Consider the following 19,712-nt stretch of genomic DNA (forward strand, 5'->3'; position numbering starts at 1 on the left):
CGGGGTGGTTGCTCTCCGACATTCCGCCGTCCCTGCCTCAAGCACGAGGGAGGAATACGAGAAGCTCGCGGAATTTTTAGTTACATCTGAGCAGATCAATGGCATTGCATTGTTCATCCTCGTATAGAATTGCATACCTGTCGGATTCCAGAGTGGCTCCGTGAACCGACATACTGCCGATGACGATATCTCGCACGTACCATGCAGACTCTTCAGGATCCCGATCCTTGGTGAAGTCACTGACACATAGCCTATCAGGGAATAGCCTCATCTTCCACAATAAAGCAGGCCTAGGAAGTTGTGCACCGGAACGGAGTCATGAAAGTTCCATGGTAGATTCGACCGCGGATGAAGGGATAAAGTCAGCCTGCAGAAATTGCGCAAGGGGTGCATTGTCACGTTTCCACCCATGTGGCATAGTATCACGCTTGCTGTGAGCCATCGTCTTACGTGCATCTGGTGGCTTGCAGGGTAGCCTCGTATTCGATCTGCGGTGCCTGCAGACACGAACGCGCCACCGAGAGAACGTCCTGCAGCCATGTGTAGTGGGGTTTTGCCTCTCCCATTGCCGTTCACTAAACTAGAAACAGTACGGATAATGCGAGGTCAATACGATTTATGCAAGGTTTGGACAAGCTCGCCCTAAGGCGGGATCTGATCCCTTCGCACAAGAGGAATATGCTTGGTTTCTCTAGGTGAAGACGTGGCGCAGCGCTAAACCGGGAGACTCTGATCCTACGGCGACTAGTAATTCGGAAAAAATTCTGAGAGTCTCGCCCAAGTCCAGGCTTCGAGGATGATGGTTCCGACAGGATCTGTGTGTCGAAATTGGCTATAAATGGCCTTTCAAACACTCGACATCGGCTAGCATCACCATCGACTTCGCTTTTACAGCCAATCAACTCTAAGGGCCAAGTTCTATCGTTTATTCACGTTACATCATGGCCGAATCTCTCGTCTTTGCCCACGGTGCTACGGAACCCCTGAAAGAGATCCGTCTTCATTCGATTCCCACGCCTACCGACTGCGGTCCTAGCCAGGTGATCGTGGAGTTGCTTGCCGCCCCCGTCAATCCTTTGGACTTTCTTGTGCTACATGGCAAGTACCCTGTGAAGCCACAAAACAATGTTACTCTCGCCAACGGCGAGCAACGGCCCATTCCTGGCTCCGATGGCGCAGCCGCATCGTCCAGACAGGGTCCGCAGTGACCCAGGTCCGCATCGGGGATACGGTCATCATCCGGACCCATTGCCAAGGGTCCTGGCGAACGCACGCCGTCTTGGACGAGAACGATGTACTGTGCGTTCCCTCGGTGGTGGATCCTCGACTCGCCTGCATCCTCCGCATGGGCGTCGCACCTGCCTACTTCTTGCTGCGGGATTATGCCACCATCGAGCCCGGCGACTGGATCATCCAGAACGCGGCGACAGGCACGGTGACCCATTTCGTGAGTCAACTCGCGCACCTGCAGGGGGCCAACGTCATCAGCGTGATTCGCCGTCGCGGCACCGCGGATGAGCTCGAGCGCACGAAACGGTCGCTGCGGTCGCATGGCGCATCTATTGTCCTGACCGTTGACGAACTTCAAGCCACCGGCCCGGAGCTGCTTGCCGGCAAGCGGATCAATCTCGCGATCGACTTTGTGTCCGATGACGCCCTCGCGCGGTTGATGGCATCCGTTCTAGCTCCTGGGGCCACGCTAGTCACTGCTGGCTTCCTGGGAGTAGCGCCGTCGGGCACGGATGGCAGCCTGCGGCAGTTCTTGTGGCAGCGCAATATCACGCTCAAGGCCTTTCGGTTGAGCGATTGTCTAGGCCGACGATCCTCGTCTCAACAGACGGCGCTAATGGAATGGTTTGGGCGATTGTTCAAGGACGGGACGCTGAAGGCGCCGGCCCTGGAGTATGTTCGGTGGAAGCGCGGCGACGAGGGTCTCGAACGCACGTTGCAGGAGGTGCTCGAGCGTCATGAGAGGGGGGATGTAGGTGAACACAAGAAGATCCTCGTATTTGAACAGTAGTTGGGGCGAAACATGTCCAATCGTTTTATCGTTGAAGCTAGATGAATGCACGTTATACACTTATGGATGGCATCTGCTGGTCTATTTTCAGTAGTGTTGTTGTAACTATTGACCACATCGACAGAATTTCCAGCTACGGTTGGTCCAGTGTTCCCTGCTTTGCGATGTCTTCTGCTTGTGAGCGGATTATCCTCGACTGTTGATGCATCGTGCATCAGAGGGATCATACAACTCCCGTCGACCGGGCCGATGTGATCGGCGCGGAGGCCATAGCGACACGACCTACCGCTAAGCCTTAACAAGCCTTTGCCGCAATTGTCGAGCAGCTTGCCGACCCACTGCAGTGTGTTTGGATGATTCGCCCACTCACGTCTTAATATACGACCCAATATCGAGGTGATTAGTGGTTTCCCCTCCGATCCTCAGGGCGAGTGAGGCAGCTGGTTCCCATCTCCTTACAGAGCAACACGTGCGGAGCGACATCACCGCACGACTCATGCATCACGGCCACTCGGTATGGGCCACACCCCACAGGGAAACGATTCAGGGCTGGACCTCACCCGCATAGATCTTCCCCCGCCAGCCGATGGGTCGCACATTCCTGGTGAACTCGAGGATCAGCATACCTAACCCAGGCTGGCTGTGGCTGAGCCTTGGCGCGTAGTCTCTGGCATCTGCCGTGGTTCTCATTTCCGGCGCCGGATTATGTCAACGGTACAGTAACGGAAATCCACGATAGCCCCGTTAGGAAGATGCCTGCAGGATTTCTCCCCGGGTGTTGACGGACTGGTCAAGGCACCTGTGCAGCCACCGGGGAGAATGATTGAACGACCAGCGCGCGAAGGATTGCGCAGGATCTTAACCCTGCGGGTGGCGCCGACTTGGCCGGATCTTGCTTGGGTTGCATCTTAGCCTGATCGAGCGGGCCGAACACGAGTGAAGGCGTCGCCTGTGAGCCAATCTCACGCAGGGGCCTGGGGAATACGAGCTGCATGCCTGCATGGAAATAAATAGAAGCTCGATAATAATACACGAGTATTATCGCATCATTCCGCAGTAGCGCCCAGTAACCGGCAGATCGCACCATTACATTATTAATCACGTCGCTGGTTGTATCACACTGGCACTCCTTGTGTTCGTTGGCGAAGCATATAGAGGGCTGCTGGGGTTGTCCCTTCGAAGGAAATGACTCTCTGAAACTAGCGTTGGCGTGCCTTTCTCTTCCTCCGTTAAGGATTCATTTCCCACCTCATCATGACTGTTACTCCGGATAATCATAGTGGAGGGTCGTCTCCTCCCTCCACGCTCCCTGTTGAGGTCGATCATGAGAAGGTCATCCCAGTGCAGGAGACACCGGCGCCTCCGCCGCCTCCCAATGGAGGGCTGGTAGCATGGCTCCAAGTGGTCGGGGCCTTTTTCCTCTTCTTCAACTCCTGGTAAGACCTGGCCATATTCCCGTCGGATTCTTGTGCTCAATCACCGATCTTCTAGGGGCGTGGTGAACACCTTTGGCGTGTACCAGACCTACTATGAAACCGATCTGTTGCGGGGTCATTCTCCCTCGTCCATCTCCTGGATTGGCACTGTCCAGGGCTTTCTCTTGTTCCTGGTTGGAGTCGTTGCGGGTCCCTTTTTTGACAAGGGGTACCTCAAGACCATGATCGCTCTGGGCTCATTCCTGGTCGTGTTCGGTCTGATGATGACTTCCCTGTCCACCAAGTACTACCAAATCTTTCTGGCCCATGGAATTGCTGTCGGGATCGGCTGCGCCTTTCTCTTCCTGCCCAGTATCGCCATCGTGGCCACATACTTTACGACGCGGCGAGCCGTGGCGACGGGCATCACGGCGTCGGGAGGTAGCATTGGTATGTCCCTCACCCTCCGCCCTCTCTGAACGGCACGGACTGACACCGATACGAGGATCCGTGATATACCCCATCATCTTCCACAAACTCCTCGGTCCCCTCGGCTTCGGCTGGACCACCCGGATCATCGGCTTCATCGCCCTCGGTGGGCTGTGCGTCTCGCTGGCGGTGATGCGCCTGCGACTCCCCCCTCCCAAGCAAACCCGATCCCTCCTGGACCTGTCCGCCTTCCAGGAAGCCCCCTTCCTCATCTTCAGCTTCGGTCTGTTCTTCGCCTTCGTCGGCCTGTACTTCCCGTTCTTCTATCTCCCCACCTACATGTCCAGCGTCGTCCACTCCACCGACGACCTGGCCTTTTACATCATCGCCATCCTCAACGCCACGTCTGTGTTCGGTCGGATTACCCCCGGGCTGGTGGCCGACCGCATTGGCTCCCTCAACACCATCATCCCCATGGGCCTGAGTGCGGCCATCCTCGCGTACGCCTGGATCGGGATCAAGAACATCGGGGGGACGATCGTGTTTGCGTGTCTGTATGGGTTTTTCTCGGGGGCGATTGTCTCGTTGCCCCCGACGATTGTGGCGCGTCTGAGTCCGAATATGAATGTCGTCGGGACGCGAATGGGCATGTGCTTCACGTTTGCGGGATTGGGACTGTTGATTGGGAACCCCATTGCCGGGGCGCTGCTAGATGTGGAGAAGGGCGTGTTTTGGAAGGCAGAGCTGTTCAGCGCGGTCATGGTGACGGCCGGCGCCGCGGCGTTCATCTGGTTGAGGATGCTGAAGTGGACCGATGGTGAGAAAGGAAAGTATTAGTTCGGTCCAGGTTCTAGTGATCGTGCACGGTTGGATTCGGGGGACGGTGGTGAACGGTTGGTGAAAAGCTACCATCTTCTCCTCAAGTGAAATGGAGAAAATGGTTTGTATATGATTGAGAGTGGACCTTCCCGCAAGTTGGTGAAGCTCATAGACTGCGATGAATCCCATCATCTATACGATATCGATGGCTGTATGCCCGCGTACCAGTAGGATGCACTCTTTATCTGCTATTAACGTCCCCTTGGTCGGTCAATGTTTCGTATTTTTATGTGCACGCACCACTTTGGATGTATAGCCATCGATCCACATCTATTCTGCGACATCTCATCTTAGGTAAACGTTGACGCCATCCCCCGAGGAGACTGAAGGAATGGACACGGCTTGCCGCTTGTCAAATTAGCATTACTGGAACAAGAAAAAAAGAAAGTAAGACACCTGGATAGTAAGTCTTCATGTGTGCTATGAAGGCCAGCAATCACGACGGAAACGTAGTCGCGGTGGGGGAGTGCGTGGACAAAACACTCTGCGTGAGTGGCGGGAGGCCTGGCCATGAAAATAGCGTCACTTTGGGCCGTTCTTGGCACCTCATCTGCCATCGTCTCGTGTATAAGGGTAAGCAGTACAGAGATAGACCATATGTAGGAAACATGGAATCATATGGAGTAGTAAAGGAAACGACAGACAATCAATAGGATCCAAGGTAACAGAATCAACAGCACAGAATGAAGATAACTCGTCGATACGATCAAGAGAACTATACCATGGGAAACCGTGCAAATATATATATATCACAACCACACCGGAAGGCAAAACCTCAGATCCGGCAGATCAAGTTCACACATGAGAGCGCATGTTTAAGTACATAAGCTCATACCTACTGGGAACATCTCATATACTCAGTCGTCAATCGAGTCGTTCGCAAGTTCATAACTTGGGACTGGTGGCTGGCTTGCGCGCTGGATGGCTAACCAGGGCTAGCGCTGGTAGTTTGAGACGGCGCCGACTGCCACGAAGGCCGCAACTTCAACCGTGTTTCACGAGCACGAGTCACGACACGCTCTTGCTGAATAACAACGAGATGATAGATCTCCCCACCTTTCTCAATCACTGGATATGAAGGCCCTCCGAGGCTGCTTGCTGGGAAGAAGTCCAAGGGTCACCCCTTTCCGCCGTGGTAGCCCTCACGATACACTCCCAGGAGCTCCCTTTTCTTCCAGCAAGTTTAACATGAATGAGACCGAGGGTATCGCAGATTCAAGGCATGGCCTTGTGGCGCTCAATCGGTTTACGTCAGGTCGTTGGCTTTGGAACGAGCGGGCAGCAACTTGCCTGTCGCTATGTTACATTCGATCTTTCAACCCTTCTACAACTCGCTGCCTCGGCGGTCGGATCGAGATCATGCACCCAAGTGTTAAAGATCTCGGAGGGCCAATATAACAAAGTATTCCAGCTTACCATGGACGATGGACGCATGGTCATTGCGATGCTTCCAAATCCCAATGCAGGCAGACCACACTTCACGACCGCCAGTGAGGTTGCAACTATGGACTTTGTACGGCAGGTTTTCTTTTGTATTACGATTTCTTTTTGGATGTCGGTACTCAACTTGCTAGTTGAGGAATGCTCCGAGCCTTCCTGTTCCGAGAGTGTACGCGTGGAGTTCTCGAGCATCAGAGAACCCCCTCGGCGCAGAATATATCCTCATGGAGAAGCAGGCCGGCGTGTTACTAACCGACGTATGGGACATCATTAAAGAAAAGCAGAAAGTCCAAATCCTGGATCAAGTTGTTGATATTGAAAGGCGCCTCGCAGCTACAAGATTCTGTAAGTTCGGGTCCTTGCACTATCAAGACGACCTTCCCGACAACTCCGATTCTACGTCGGCTCTATATTTTGATTCAATTGGGAACGAAGTGCGGAGCAAAACGTATGGCATTGGACCGATTAACCACCGTTCTTTCTTTGACTTCGGGAGAGGCGCGCTGAATATTGACCGCGGTCCATGTAAGTTCGTCACCAAACTGGTATGATACTATTATTCTGTGCTTATCCTTGCACGACCTTTAGGGTCAACAGTCACACAAGTTATGACGGCGATTGCGCGGAGGGAAATTGCAACTGCAAAGGCAGGTCTCCGGTATCCCTTAATGCCCGAAGGGCTGTTCTATGGAGCCCAAGCTGTATTGTGGGAATTACTGATTGGCAATCTGTCAGTGCTTGGCCGCTGTTTATGCAGGTTGGGCGCCCGGCGTTTCTCGATTACAATGGCCCAGTTCCTGAAGATTTGGGGAAGGTCCCTTTACCACCAAACTTTGACTCCATAGATCTAGATGAACAGCGGAAGGCAAAGGCACTCCATAGAGCACAGACGCTGCACAACCTCTACTTGGTTCGGTGTCTTCAGGTCAGCGAAACCATCTTTCAAGTGATACAGAACCAGAATACTCTCCGGCACCAAGTCAGAGTCGTTCCGGGATTAGTCTTGATGGACTACAAGCCGCTTCACAACAGCCTGGTAAGAGATGTCCAGAAGAATGGGCATGTATTGTGGGCGTGGGGAGGCATGGCAGCTCTCCTGGTACGCCGTTCCCATTACAGTTCTCGGACGAAGAAATCCAGCAGCAGGATCAGGATGGCGCGCTATGGGCCCAAGGGGTTGAGCTCATGGATGTATTGGTGGGCGACACTGGCTGTTTTTAAACATTGAGATGGTAGGTTTAGGGACATAGATTATGAAAAGTCTAGCAGAGCTCTAGATGAAGGCGTGAAAAGGTTCTTGGACCGTGGAGCCAGGGATGATGAAGAATGTAGGGAGTGGCTCAAAGCCCTACCATTCGTGGATTAAAGCGTGCAGCAATGTTAGAAGACATCGCTTATTTTTAGCTCTTCCCGTATTCTGACAATATTGTGGCAATTTCCCTGCATCTCCATCCTTCGCTTCCGCAGAGTACTAATTCTGTAGGCATAGCTGTGATCACAGCGCTGATCGGTCTGTGTGCCCGTATGTGAAGTGAGAACCCCTTTTCCCGGCCAGCCTTTGAGCTACAAGAGTTCTCTGCCATTCTTAGCCTTTCCCAGGCTAACCCCAGATCCTCTCCTGCTCTCCGGGGGATTGTAAATCTTGTTGCCATGGAGCAGCGTTACCATGGACGTCACACTTAGTGCCATGTATTTCCCCTACAAATTCATCTCCATTTACTTGGACTTTAATAGTACAGATTTCATAGCATCTGACACGTAGAGTTGATTCCCACACCAGATATTACTCTAAAGACCGATAGCGGATGATTATTGACCCAAATAAGGGTATCGCAGAGTTTCCTCGTTATCGTCCACGGCCTCCAAGAAGCTAGGAATTAATGGCTCAATCCCCTGGTCCAATGCCAGAGAGCTCCATTCTTGCAAACTCATTTCTTGGAACGGCCGACTGTGCACTTTCTCCATATACTCTTTGAAGTTCTTCACGGGCACCTGGATATTGCTTGAGTGGTGGAAAAAGCACACTTCGGATGTTCGAGATGATGGTGCATTCGAATGCGTGGTGAGCCTAGACATCACTAGTGTGGAGATCTCATCCGCAATGATCTCGACCTTCTGAAAGTCCAAGTATCCTTCCATTCTGGTAAGGCGAGGTGTCGCACCGAGAATGACAGAGTAGCGTAGGAGAGAGTTTAGTGCGTCCTGGGCTGGAGCTTGATCGCCGATCGGTGTGCAGGGACGGTGGATACTAATACTCACACCGGTTTGCGCGGCGAAACGCTCGAGGAAGACCTCGCTTGCCCATTTCGTGGCCGTGAGACCGTCAGACCCGTCGAGCGGAGGAGGGTGAAAAGACAGTGACGTAGGCCCGAGGGAAGTCTGTCCGGACTGCAGTATGACCCTCCCGGAAGAGATATAGTGCAAGGGGATGTGTGACTGCAGGGCAAATTGGGCGAGGCGATGGGTTGAGCCCAGGTTCGGTGCTTTCAAGGAGTTGTAGGTGTTAAGACAGTGGCCGTTCGAGCCACCATGGATCACAACATCGATACAGCACTGCAGGGACGCCCATTCCGGGGTAGAAAGACCGAGCATTGGATCGAGAAGGGTTCCATAGTAGAGCGATACCTTTTCGCTACTGGGAAGGACGTGCTCTTGCTCCTTTTCCACGGCAATACAATGCACTCTGTCCACTTTGTGCACCTGGAGGAGAACCTGCACCAGGACTCTCCCAAGGAAGCTTGTCGAGCCAGTAAGGAGGATCTGCCAACCCGATCTTTTGTGACGTTTAGGTAGCAAGCCTTTCGGCGTTGAGGGGGCACAATCGAGGATATTTTGCGGTATTGATGTTTCTGCGAGCCAATTGATCGACATTGATGGTGCGTCAGCTTTTCGAGCGTCAACCTTGAGCGCCATCTGTGCCAGCGTGCAGGCGCCATACAGTTCCCGGAGGGTCAGTGAGATGCCAATGGAGGTGCGAATTGCGCCTTGTAACCTGACCAGCAACGTGGAATTTCCACCGAGAAGAAAAAAGTCAGACTCCGGTTGGATGTGCTTACCAGGCAGCAAAACCTGCCAAAGAAGCTTAAGCTCACCCTCGCCCAACGTAAGCCGTTTCGATGGTTGACCCGTGGTAGCTGGCGCCACCCATGGCATGCCATCTATCTTTTTCCGATCAATCTTTCCATTCGAGTTTCGGGGTAATTCGTCTAGGCAAATCACTGTGGAAGGGCGCATATACTGTGGTAAAGGGAGATTACTGGCGAGGTATTGCAGCTCGACGTCGGTAGCAGTCTGTCCCGGCATCAGGGCCACAAAGGCGACGAGGATCTCTGAAACACCCTGGTCTTTGACACACACGATGGCCGATGAGAGCAGATTCGGGTGGCAGTTTAGCATAGTAGAAGCCACGTCTTCGAGATCTATACGAAGTCCTCGAAGCTTGATCTCTGTGTCCCCATCCATTCGGCCCAGGAGGACCAGAGAGCCATCCTTAAGTAGTTTGGCTTTGTCGCCGGTACGGTACATTCGAGTCCATCCTCTGGCCACATCAGCTGGAAGAGCAAATGGATCTTCCACGAATTTCAACCTTGTCTGCTCCTCATTCAGGTACCCCAATGCAACACCAGTGCCACTGATACAGATTTCCCCAGGCTCTCCAATGGCAACAAGGTTGCATTCCGCGTCCACGATGTACAGAGAAGTGTTTGGAATTGTTCTTCCAACGCTCCGTGCCCCTTCGAGCTGCGAGGCAGACATCGTCTCGAAGGTTGTACATGCGGAAATCTCGGTCACACCGTAGGAGTCCTGCACCATAGGACAATTCTTTCCCAGCCGCGCAAACTCTCGCTTGAGCTGGTCCGTGAAAGGCTCACCACCTAGACAGGCGTGGCGCCATCCAGCGTGATGGCTGAGATATTCACGACCATGTTGAAGCATGACGAGGTATTCTGACGGAGTGGCTAGCGTGAAAGTTACTTTGTGGTCGCGAATGATTCTTGCAATTTCAATTGAATCTCCACGTACTTCCTGGGGTACGATGACAAGCCTTCCTCCGTTCATCACAGCATTGAGAGTCTGTGCAAGTCCCATGTCGAATCCCAGTGAGCTCTGTTGCAGGACGACCGTCGAGCTGTCAAGGCCGAGCGCTTTCCTCTTGGCGGCAAGGTAGTTGATGAATCCCCTCTGGGGCAAACGGACGCCCTTAGGCTGGCCTGTCGAGCCGCTTGTGTAGAGTAAAATCGACAAACAGTCACCCTTTGAACCGCTTGTGAAAGGTATGGATGGAGTTTGAATGTCGGGAATCTCGGAGATGTTGATAACGGTTGAAACTTCTAATTCTGAGGCTTTCCCAGCGGTAGAGGAGAGGCAAACTAGTCCTGTAACAGGGGAAGCCAAGATCATAGCTTTGTGCCTTGCAGTAGGAAGGCTCAGGTCGAGGGGCACATAAACCGCACCGATGCGAAGAACCGCTAACATGCTCGCCACCGAATTAATGGACGGGTGGCACAAGACTGCGACTGTGTCTCCAGATCGGATTCCTCTATGGAGGAGAGCTTCCCCAATATGGGTACTTTGCGCGTACAGTTGCAAATAGCTGAAATCACCACTGGGATCCGAAACGGCGACTTTATCTCCATATCGATCAGTTATATCCTGGAACCGCTCCGGCAAAGTCGATGGCCAGCCATGAGACATCCTCGGCCCACGTTGAATCGAGAGACCGTCCTCATTCACAGAGGAGGATGGGGCAAGACTGCTCCGAACGGAAAGTGAAGGATCAGAAGACATGAGATCAAGCAGCCGGATATACTCATCCATGATGGATTCCGTGGCTTCGGGCGAGTACAAATAGTCCCGACAGTTCACTTCCACAATAGAGGTGCCGTTCACACATGGTGTGACATGGAAGGAGACATCGTACGGTGCATTGCCCATCACACTCCGATCGTAATTGAGGTCAAAGTCGTCCACTGACATCCTGGTGATCTCCCCTACGCGGTAGTTTATAGCAACCTGGAAGAGAGGCGTTACACTCAATACGCGCGGGAGATTCAGTGCGTCCACAACCAAGTTGGAGGGAATTGAGGAGTGCGACAAGGCGGTCAGGACCTTCGAAGATGTCTTTTGGAATATATTGGCAAAGCTGTCCGTTTGTTGGACGTGAAATCTCAGAGGCAACATGTTCAGAAAATAGCCAACTGTGCCGATGAACTGCTGGTGTTTGCGATTGGCGTCGCTCATTCCGATACAGAGATTCTCGATCTTCAGCAGTCCAGCGAGGAGGACCTGCAATGTTGCTAGGTAGAAATGAAAGGGTGTGCCTCGAAGACTGCGACTAGCTTTTTTGATCCTGTCTGCGACTCCAACGCTTACATACCGCGTCACTTTGTGGATCTTGAAATTATTTGTTGCCGTACGGGTCTTCTCCTTGGCGACAGGGAGGACAGGTATCACTTCTGGCGGTGGTGAAAGCTCGGACTTCCAGTACTCTAGCTCTTTTGCGAAGGCTCCATTATCGATGTCACGATTCAGCATCAGAGAATAGTCAACGTATTGCGCAACTTCATGTGGTGGGCTCTGCTCATAAAAACGCCTTAAATCATGTAGAAAGGTAGACCAACTAGCCCCGTCCATAACAATGTGATGGTATCCAAAGATGACGGTGTGTTGGTCCTGCCCAATAGACACCACTGCAACTCGGATGACTTCACCAAGATCCAGCCGCCACTGGTAAGACGCCAGCCGGTCAAACTCCTGTGCCACAGAGGCGGCGCTTACAGCCATTACGTGCTCAAAGAAAGGTGGTTGGGTTTTTAGGACACCCTGAACGAGGTCACCATTATTAGGGTCTGAAAAGAAGGCAGTCCGTAGCGATTCGTGCCGGGAGACTGCCTTATCCAAGGCACCTTTGAACTTGTCGACTAGAAAGCTCCCCTGAGCTTTGTACGAGATAACGACGTTATACTGAGTAGGGTCCTTCATCCAGTGGCCCGCGAACCAGATCTGCGACTGATGTGGAGACATCTTCTCAAGTCGTGTGAACCTTGATTCGAAGACGTCTTGTTCCCGTTCAAAGCCGGAGTCAGAAGGACATAGGACACAGGATGACTCCGAATTACTGGTATCGAGTGGCAGGTCTTGAACTGAGCTGTTGTGTTCCGAGCTCGATGCAGTTGTCATAAGATCTACGTTATCACTCTCTTTGGCAGGTAAATCTTCCTCCTGTGGCACTGGGCCGGGAGTGCCAGGCCGGCAGACGGCTTTCTCGCACAGCCCTGCGACAGTGTCTAGGAGTACACCCATGGGGGTCATCTCGATATCGAACTCCTTGACCATCCAGATCTGAAGATCCACAGCCAAAAGGGAATCACAGCCTAGGTCCAGAAGTGGGGCGTGGAGGTCCAATGTTTGATCGGGAAGCCGAAGAATTGACTTGACCCGGTTCGAAAAACGCGCGAGCAACGTGTCATATGTACTTCGTCTTGGCTCTAATTTCTCCGACTCCTGGCTAGGAAGACGGAGTGATGACGAATCTACCTGTTCAGTATCTTGTCCTGGTTTGGCTTCAAAGTCTTTGGTGGTGAAGTGAGAAAGAAGGTGGCTTGAGCGACACGACAATTCTCCGCTCCGATCAATATGCGAATCGATCATTTGTAGACCAAAGAATATCTCCGGATTCCCCTCGGCCTCAGGTGGTCCAGCAGCTACCGCTTCACCAAAAGCATGATGTACATCGGACTCAGATAGAGGCGCGTATCCATGGTGCATCATGCGCTGGATCACCTCCCTGCCTTGCTTGACAAAGTATTCCGCATCGACAACCATACCGAGGGCCAATACGGACCCTGCCAGGCCTTTCCACCTACGCTGGTGAATGAGACCAGTCATAAACTGTGCTGAGGCATGATATGCTACCTGCTTTGGAGTTCCAAGAACAGAGACAAGAGAAGTCAAAATCACGAAGAAGTTTAGTGTTGGTGTCGGGAATAGCTCGTCGAGATACTTTGCTGCATTGATCGTAGCATTCGTGACAAGACCACCCTCATCATGGGCAGTAAACGCAAACCCTTTGTCGGATATAGCTACGGGAGCATAGCAGACACCTACAATAGGTGGCAAAGTCTGCTTGATTTGAGTGAAAGCTGACAAAATGGACTTTTTGTTGAGAGGATCCATCTTCAAGGGTTTCACAGTAGCTCCTAGACGAGACATCTCCTCCAACCAAGCCTCGTGCACGTGTGGATTCCAGCTGGAAAGAACAAACGTCCGTGCCCCGTTGCTCGCCATCCATGTCAGAATCGACAATCCCAGTGGGGTTGCCATGTCAATCATCCAGTAGGTTCCGCTCGGGGAGAACAGGTTTGCGGTCCGGAGCATTTCACCATGGCTCGGTATTGGAGGAGAGCCTGTCCAGTCCACCAATTTCGGATAAGTGACCAGGGGGTTGTTTGGTGAGGCCTCCGCCGAAGGGGTAACTGCCAGTGGAAGAGTCGACAGGCTGGTACATGCTCGAATATAGGTATCCGCGATAAGTTGGCCAGGACTTTCAAGAAACACACGACGATATAGTTCTGCCGGCTGGATCTGAGTTTGAGAATATATCTTGCGAAGTACGGTCACTACATGATTATCAGAAGCAGAAAAATCGACAAAGGCGGACACTTCTCGCGGCAATAATCGTTCAACCATACGTCGCGATGCGTAAGGGTGGACTGCGATCCACCCATTGACGATATGGTTACACTTTGAAGTGATGCAGTAGATGGTGTGCTCAGGGCCACGCGCTTGCTCGACAGCCACAGCAAGTAAATTATCTGGTTCATAGAGAAGAATTGGGCCATGTCGAGACTTCAAAAGAAGGTATGCTAGAATCAAGCTAGCAGTAACTCGCAATGTGTCCGGGCTTAAACCATCTTCATCGACAGGACTGTGAACATGTTCAGGCCTTGCCTGCACGACAGATGAAATATGATCAGAAATGCCGATTGCATTTCCCCGTCCATCGACACGTGTACCAAACCACAGATAGGCATCCGTACAAATGAGGCAGGAATATTTGACTTGAACGGCTACCGAGGTTTCCAACATCTCTCGCGGGAGAATCACTGATGTCTGTGAGAGGCATGCTTTTGGATGAGTTTCTTGGTGTCTGGAATTGTACCTCTGGTTTCGTCTTGGGTCCCAAACCAGTCGTGGAATGCGCAGCGCGCATCCATCCCACTGTAGCTCGGATTCGTTTGTCCAAAGCATTTGCCCGTCCGTCAACATAGGGACACTAGACCATGTGAGGCGCAAGAAAATCTCCACTACAGTGGCAGGCGAAATGTTCTCCATACTAGACAACTGGAGGAATTGAAGATTGGTATTGTTTCCCTTTTCCAATCTCATTGCTCTCCCAAGAGCAACAGTTATGCTTGGCATCTGTGAAGATGTCAACCAGAGGACGTGCTTCGACCTTGCCACAAGCTTTTTGAAATTGAGGACCCTCTCGTGGAAGATTCCTTGGGCGAAGAAAGGCTCGTCAAGCTCCAGCAGGGAGATGATTGCATATTTGTTCGTGAAATCATCCAGGTCCAGCTGGCCTATGTTTTCCACTATTGCTGTTGTGGTGGAACCTGATGCAGCGAGAATCCTTTGAATACTCTGGAGAAGGCGTGCTACCAATAGTGTCTTGCCCCCAATGAGGGCCACAGTCTCCGTCAGTGGCGCCAGCCCGGTTGAATTCATCGGCTCTCGAAGCATCAGGACTGTATCGTTCACTGCCTGAGTGACAATGACTGAAAGACCATCCTCATTTGGGTGCGTCGAGCCATGGAAGATGTGATCGATCCCAGAGAAACCCTTAGAGCGGAGTTGCGCGTTGCATTTAACGGTTGACATGTCCGACCAAGTCTGGGCATCGTGATTGTATCCTTGCCACCACCGGGGAAGCAGCCCACAGACGCACAACAACGACATTGGCATTCGCCCGCTCAGTCTAACAAATACAAGGTAGCCACCAGGCTTTAGTATTGCGCGGCAAGTTTCCAACAGGCTGGCAGATGCATCAGTTGCGTGGAAGGGGTTGGCAGCAATGACCATGTCATACTTGTCGCTGCCATGTTCACCATCCTCCGCCGTAGTAAGATCAACGACCTTGGAATATAGGTTGCGGTGCTGAGTTGACAGCCTGGCCACCGTCTGCTCGAGTGATATTGGGGTCGCGCTGCTCAGGCCATAGGAACTATATTTATCATCAAGAGCTTCTAATATCTGCTGAGTGATCACACCAGTGCCAACGTGAAGCTCCAAGACATCCATGTGGGGATGCTTGTGTCCAATACGCTTGACGATGCAGCAAAGATCTGTCTTCAATGCAGAAAACATCCCGGAAGCGTGGGATAGGCGCTCGAGGATGCTGCCTCCGTTCGATATGTCAAAAGGGTCGTTCTCCCCTCGTAGAATTGCTGGTAAGGCCATGCCGAGTGAGTGCAATGAATGAAGATCGACAACCCCCGCATATCCGTCGATCATTGCCAGCAAACTCTCTTCTGACATCGGGCCATCATCGGGCTGAGGAAGGTAGTTCTCAGAGCCCTTGCCATCATCAGCAATGCGGCTAATCTCACGATACAAAAGTTGGTGATGAGGTAGAAGCCCAGCAGACTCGAGTGGATCGATCTCATCCACCAGTCTTCGGAAATGATACCAGACGACGATATCCGCTGCGTTTCTCCACGCCATCATCTCATCTTGGGTATTATATGAGGACGTTAATGAATAGCCAAAAGGGTCGCTCTCCCACACCATGTGCGAGTACAGGCTACGGCCGGCTGAAACATGGGGTTGAGGGGCACTTTCCATGACCAAACCCTCGATTTGTATCATGGCGTTTCCATCCGGGTCGTACAACGATACATCGCCTTTCACTCCACAATTGTCCACTGTAGTCACAAAAGCGTCGATTAAGCATGAAGGGCTCTTCAGAGCAAAGTAAGGTTGCACGAGGGCGCGACGAATCTCCTTTGCATGGAATGAGGTGCACAATGCCTTGCTCCATGGTGAGGCAAAGGCGCACGTTATTGTCTGGAATGATGTCTCTGGTATAGCCGGGTGAAGTAGTGACCCCAAAAAAGTTGTATCTGCTGGCCAAGCCGCACAAGCCGTGGCTCTGCCGAGAGACCGCTGGATCGAGATTATGCTTCGAAAGGGTCCGGAATAGTCAGTGCCAACCTGTTCAAATGAGTCGTACAGATCAGCAACATTTATAGGCGTGAGTAGGGGATTCTGCTGTTCCCTTGGGGGTAACTGGTCACAATTAGGACGGTTGGCTTGTCTGACATGGAGTGTTAGACGTGCAGTGCATAGCTTCGTTAACACTGATCCGTCGCTAAGGCTGGCATGACAGGATCCTTCGGCATCGAGTTTGGCGTCCGAAGGTGTCTCGGAATGTTCGGCGCGGATTCGTAGCGTTGTGATGTATTCTATGCCGTCGCCATGCTCTTGCAAAGTCAGACATTCCATGGTAACTAAATTCTCGACCTCAACCAACACAAGGCACTGGCACATAGCCGCAGAGCTAGCAGCCGCTAATAGAGAAGAAAGGTAAAAAGCAGTCGAAAGCACTACCTGGCCCTTTTTCCTATGCCCTTGAGCCCATGGCATCTCTTTTAGGTGCAGGATGTTCCTCCAAGACATCTCGTTCGGGAATTTAGTAGCAGATCGCCGGCCCAGTAGCGGGTGCAGTTGTGTGCCTTCGAGACGGTATGTGCGCGACACGCGAGACTCTCTCCAGTATCTCCTCGTATGGTCCCAGGTGTAAGCTGGTAATCCCTTCATTAGTTGTAGGGGTTGATTGCTAAGACTTTGGAGGAACCTCCCAATGTCCACACGTTCAGGCATACGTTCCCAAAGGTAGCCGACGGCGCATGATGCAGCCTTGAGATCATTGTGTCCTCTGTGAAGCAACGAAGTATAAAGAACGTTCGAACTTCCTTTTGATCTCAATGTATCCAAAACTGGCCCACGGAGAGCTGGATGAGGTCCGATCTCGATACACGCACCAATGTTATGACAGCCACTGTGTGACCTCTCCACTGCCTGCGAAAATAGGACAGGTTTGACCATGTTCTCAACCCAGTAAGTCGCAGAGAACGCTTGAATATCCCCTTTTGTTATTGCACTGCTTCCTGTGACGCTTGAGATCCATGTGCAGCCACTCCTGGGTGTTCCCACTTGGATATTACATGCCGTCAATGACTCAAGATATGTGGTAGCACATGGCACCATATGATGTGAGTGGTACGCAACGTCAACCTGCAACGTTCTTGCGAATATTTTCTTATGGTCAAGGAGTGCCTTTGCCTCGAGTATCGCATCATAGTCGCCTGATAAGGTTGTGCTCACAGGCCCGTTGCTCGCTCCTACCACGATCCTACCCGATAATGCCGGCTGAGAGCACAATTCACTGGCTTCATGAAAGGAAAGACCAACGGCTAGCATACCTCCTAGTTTCACTGGCTTGCTGTGCATTCCACGATAATAGGCTATCTTCATGGAATCCTCTGCCGAGATAATACCGAGCGCATACGCAGCCACTATTTCGCCGGATGAGTGGCCCACGACTGCATCGACATTGATTCCACATGCACACAGGAGATCATAGACAGCTATCTCAATTGCAGTTGTTACCGGCTGACTTACTGCAGGATTAGAGATGCTTGACGAAGCTTCGTCTGCCAGAAGTTCTTCGTGCAGGGACCAGCAGGGGCCGTCAGGAAGACGTGCGAGAGCACGCTCACACTGCTCGATAGACTGCCTGAAGATGGGAGACGCACATAGCAGTTGACGCCCCATTCCAGCCCATTGTGCGCCTTGCCCTGTGAAAATGGCCATAATCTTCTCTGGCTCGGGCGAATGCCTCCATTGCAAGTGGCTTTGTTCACCCCGTTTGTCGTCTTTGTACTCCTGGCTCAGCGTGTCTATCTTACAAAGAAACTCCCCTCTGTCTAAGGCTGTCATTGAGGCCTTGAAGGGTAAGACGGTTCTTTTGGCTAAGCTCCAGGCTAAATCACCTAGGCCCAATGCTTCATTTTTTCTCACATATCGGGCTATTTGCTCAATGTGCGAGTGTAGGGAATCTTGAGTGTGTGCCGAGAACACGAATGGCCCGGCGGATACATACTTCTTAACGGCCGGCTCTTTGCAGCAACTGACTTGGCTTTTCGATTGGCGGGGTACGTAGCTCTCAATGATGGCATGGGCGTTGGTCCCTCCGAAACCAAAGGAGTTCACACTCACCCTCAGTGGACAGCCAGGAGCAACAGGTGGCCATGGCAGAGTCCTTGTAGGAACTTCCAGATGGTCATAGAATGGGGTGATATTCGGATTGAGATCGTCGAAAAGCATGTTTGGTGTGATGATCTGGTTCTTGAGGCACATTATAGCCTTCATCACGCCGGCGAGACCTGCACAGCCTTCCAGGTGGCCGATAAGAGTCTTGATGCTCCCCACATAGAGCTTGTCGTTTGGACTGAAAACGACGGTCTGCGGGTAGAACGTCTGCTGGATTGCCTGTGCCTCGACGGGATCACCAGCTGTGTACCAGTCCCATGGCATTCGAAATATTGGCAACGGTCCCGAACAGGATCCAAACCACTGTGTTCATAGGTCTGGCGTATCAATGTGGCCTGGGCCTCCGGATTGGGCATTGTGATTCCCGCAGATCTGCCGTCCGAGTTGACCGCAGTCTCCCGAATGATGCACTCTATATCGTCACCATCCTGCAGCGCCTGATCCAGGGTCTTGATTACGACTGAGGCGCACCCCTCGCCCCGAGCGTAGCCGTCAGCATCCTTATCCCACATCCGACATCTTGATGTTGGGGACAGCATATGTAGGTTGGAATGGCTGATATAGACTTCAGGGTCGAGCAAGAGATTGACACCGCCTACAATAGCAATAGTGCAATCACCATTTCGCAGACTGTTGACCGCTTGGTGCAATGCCACCAGTGAGCTGGAGCATGCAGTGTTGATAGTCATTGATGGCCCTCTCAGGTCAAAGAAATACGAGACACGATTTGAGAGAATGCTGGGAGATGTGCCTGTTGCATGCCATCGGCTGATTGTGTCCAAATCCCGAGCTTGAATGTCATGGTAGTCTGAGGTCATCGCACCAATAAAGACGGATGTGTTTGAGCCGCGCAGCTGTTTCAATGTATATCCCGCAGCTTCCAGCGCCTCGTATGTCGTCTCAAGTAAGAGCCGTTGTTGTGGATCCATTGCCTCTGCCTCCGCGGCACTGATGTTGAAGAAGGCTGCATCGAAGCAATAGACATCGTCCTCCAGTATGTATGACTTATTTGGGACACCAGTAGCCCCATGGTGCTCGCCATCGTGATGATAGAAGCTGGAGAGGTTTAATCGTTTGGGATCTAGATCCTTCAGGACATCCTTTGGGTTGGACAATAGTTCCCATAGTTGCGAGGGCGATGCTACATCGCCTGGGAATCGGCACGCGGTCCCAACAACAGCAATTGGCGTTTTCAT

General features: G+C 52.1%; 4 protein-coding genes across 4 annotated transcripts; 3 read left to right on the top strand and 1 right to left on the bottom strand.

Annotated features, from left to right (window-relative positions):
- Window positions 1-941: 941 nt before the first annotated feature.
- Window positions 942-2,020, top strand: ABOM_001784 (MDR family NADPH-dependent oxidoreductase; the record flags this gene model as incomplete). Its single annotated transcript, XM_022528914.1, has 2 exons — window positions 942-1,197; window positions 1,257-2,020. The coding sequence occupies 2 exons, from the start codon at window positions 942-944 to the stop codon at window positions 2,018-2,020; spliced, it is 1,020 nt and encodes a 339-aa protein (XP_022393396.1).
- Window positions 2,021-3,274: 1,254 nt separating this feature from the next.
- Window positions 3,275-4,701, top strand: ABOM_001785 (MCT family MFS transporter; the record flags this gene model as incomplete). Its single annotated transcript, XM_022528915.1, has 3 exons — window positions 3,275-3,456; window positions 3,512-3,885; window positions 3,941-4,701. The coding sequence occupies 3 exons, from the start codon at window positions 3,275-3,277 to the stop codon at window positions 4,699-4,701; spliced, it is 1,317 nt and encodes a 438-aa protein (XP_022393395.1).
- A 1,264-nt stretch (window positions 4,702-5,965) lies between these two features.
- On the top strand, window positions 5,966-7,404 carry ABOM_001786 (uncharacterized protein; the record flags this gene model as incomplete). Its single annotated transcript, XM_022528916.1, has 5 exons — window positions 5,966-6,256; window positions 6,318-6,708; window positions 6,772-6,841; window positions 6,919-7,219; window positions 7,303-7,404. The coding sequence occupies 5 exons, from the start codon at window positions 5,966-5,968 to the stop codon at window positions 7,402-7,404; spliced, it is 1,155 nt and encodes a 384-aa protein (XP_022393482.1).
- Window positions 7,405-7,992: 588 nt separating this feature from the next.
- ABOM_001787 (polyketide synthase-nonribosomal peptide synthetase hybrid) lies at window positions 7,993-19,712 on the bottom strand (the record flags this gene model as incomplete). The annotated part of the gene is made up of 2 exons (XM_022528917.1): window positions 7,993-18,758; window positions 18,818-19,712. 2 exons carry the CDS (start codon window positions 19,710-19,712, stop codon window positions 7,993-7,995), a joined length of 11,661 nt encoding a protein of 3,886 aa, XP_022393481.1.

Source organism: Aspergillus bombycis, assembly GCF_001792695.1.
Source record: "Aspergillus bombycis strain NRRL26010 chromosome Unknown contig00007, whole genome shotgun sequence".
In the NCBI taxonomy this organism is placed as follows: domain Eukaryota; kingdom Fungi; phylum Ascomycota; class Eurotiomycetes; order Eurotiales; family Aspergillaceae; genus Aspergillus; species Aspergillus bombycis.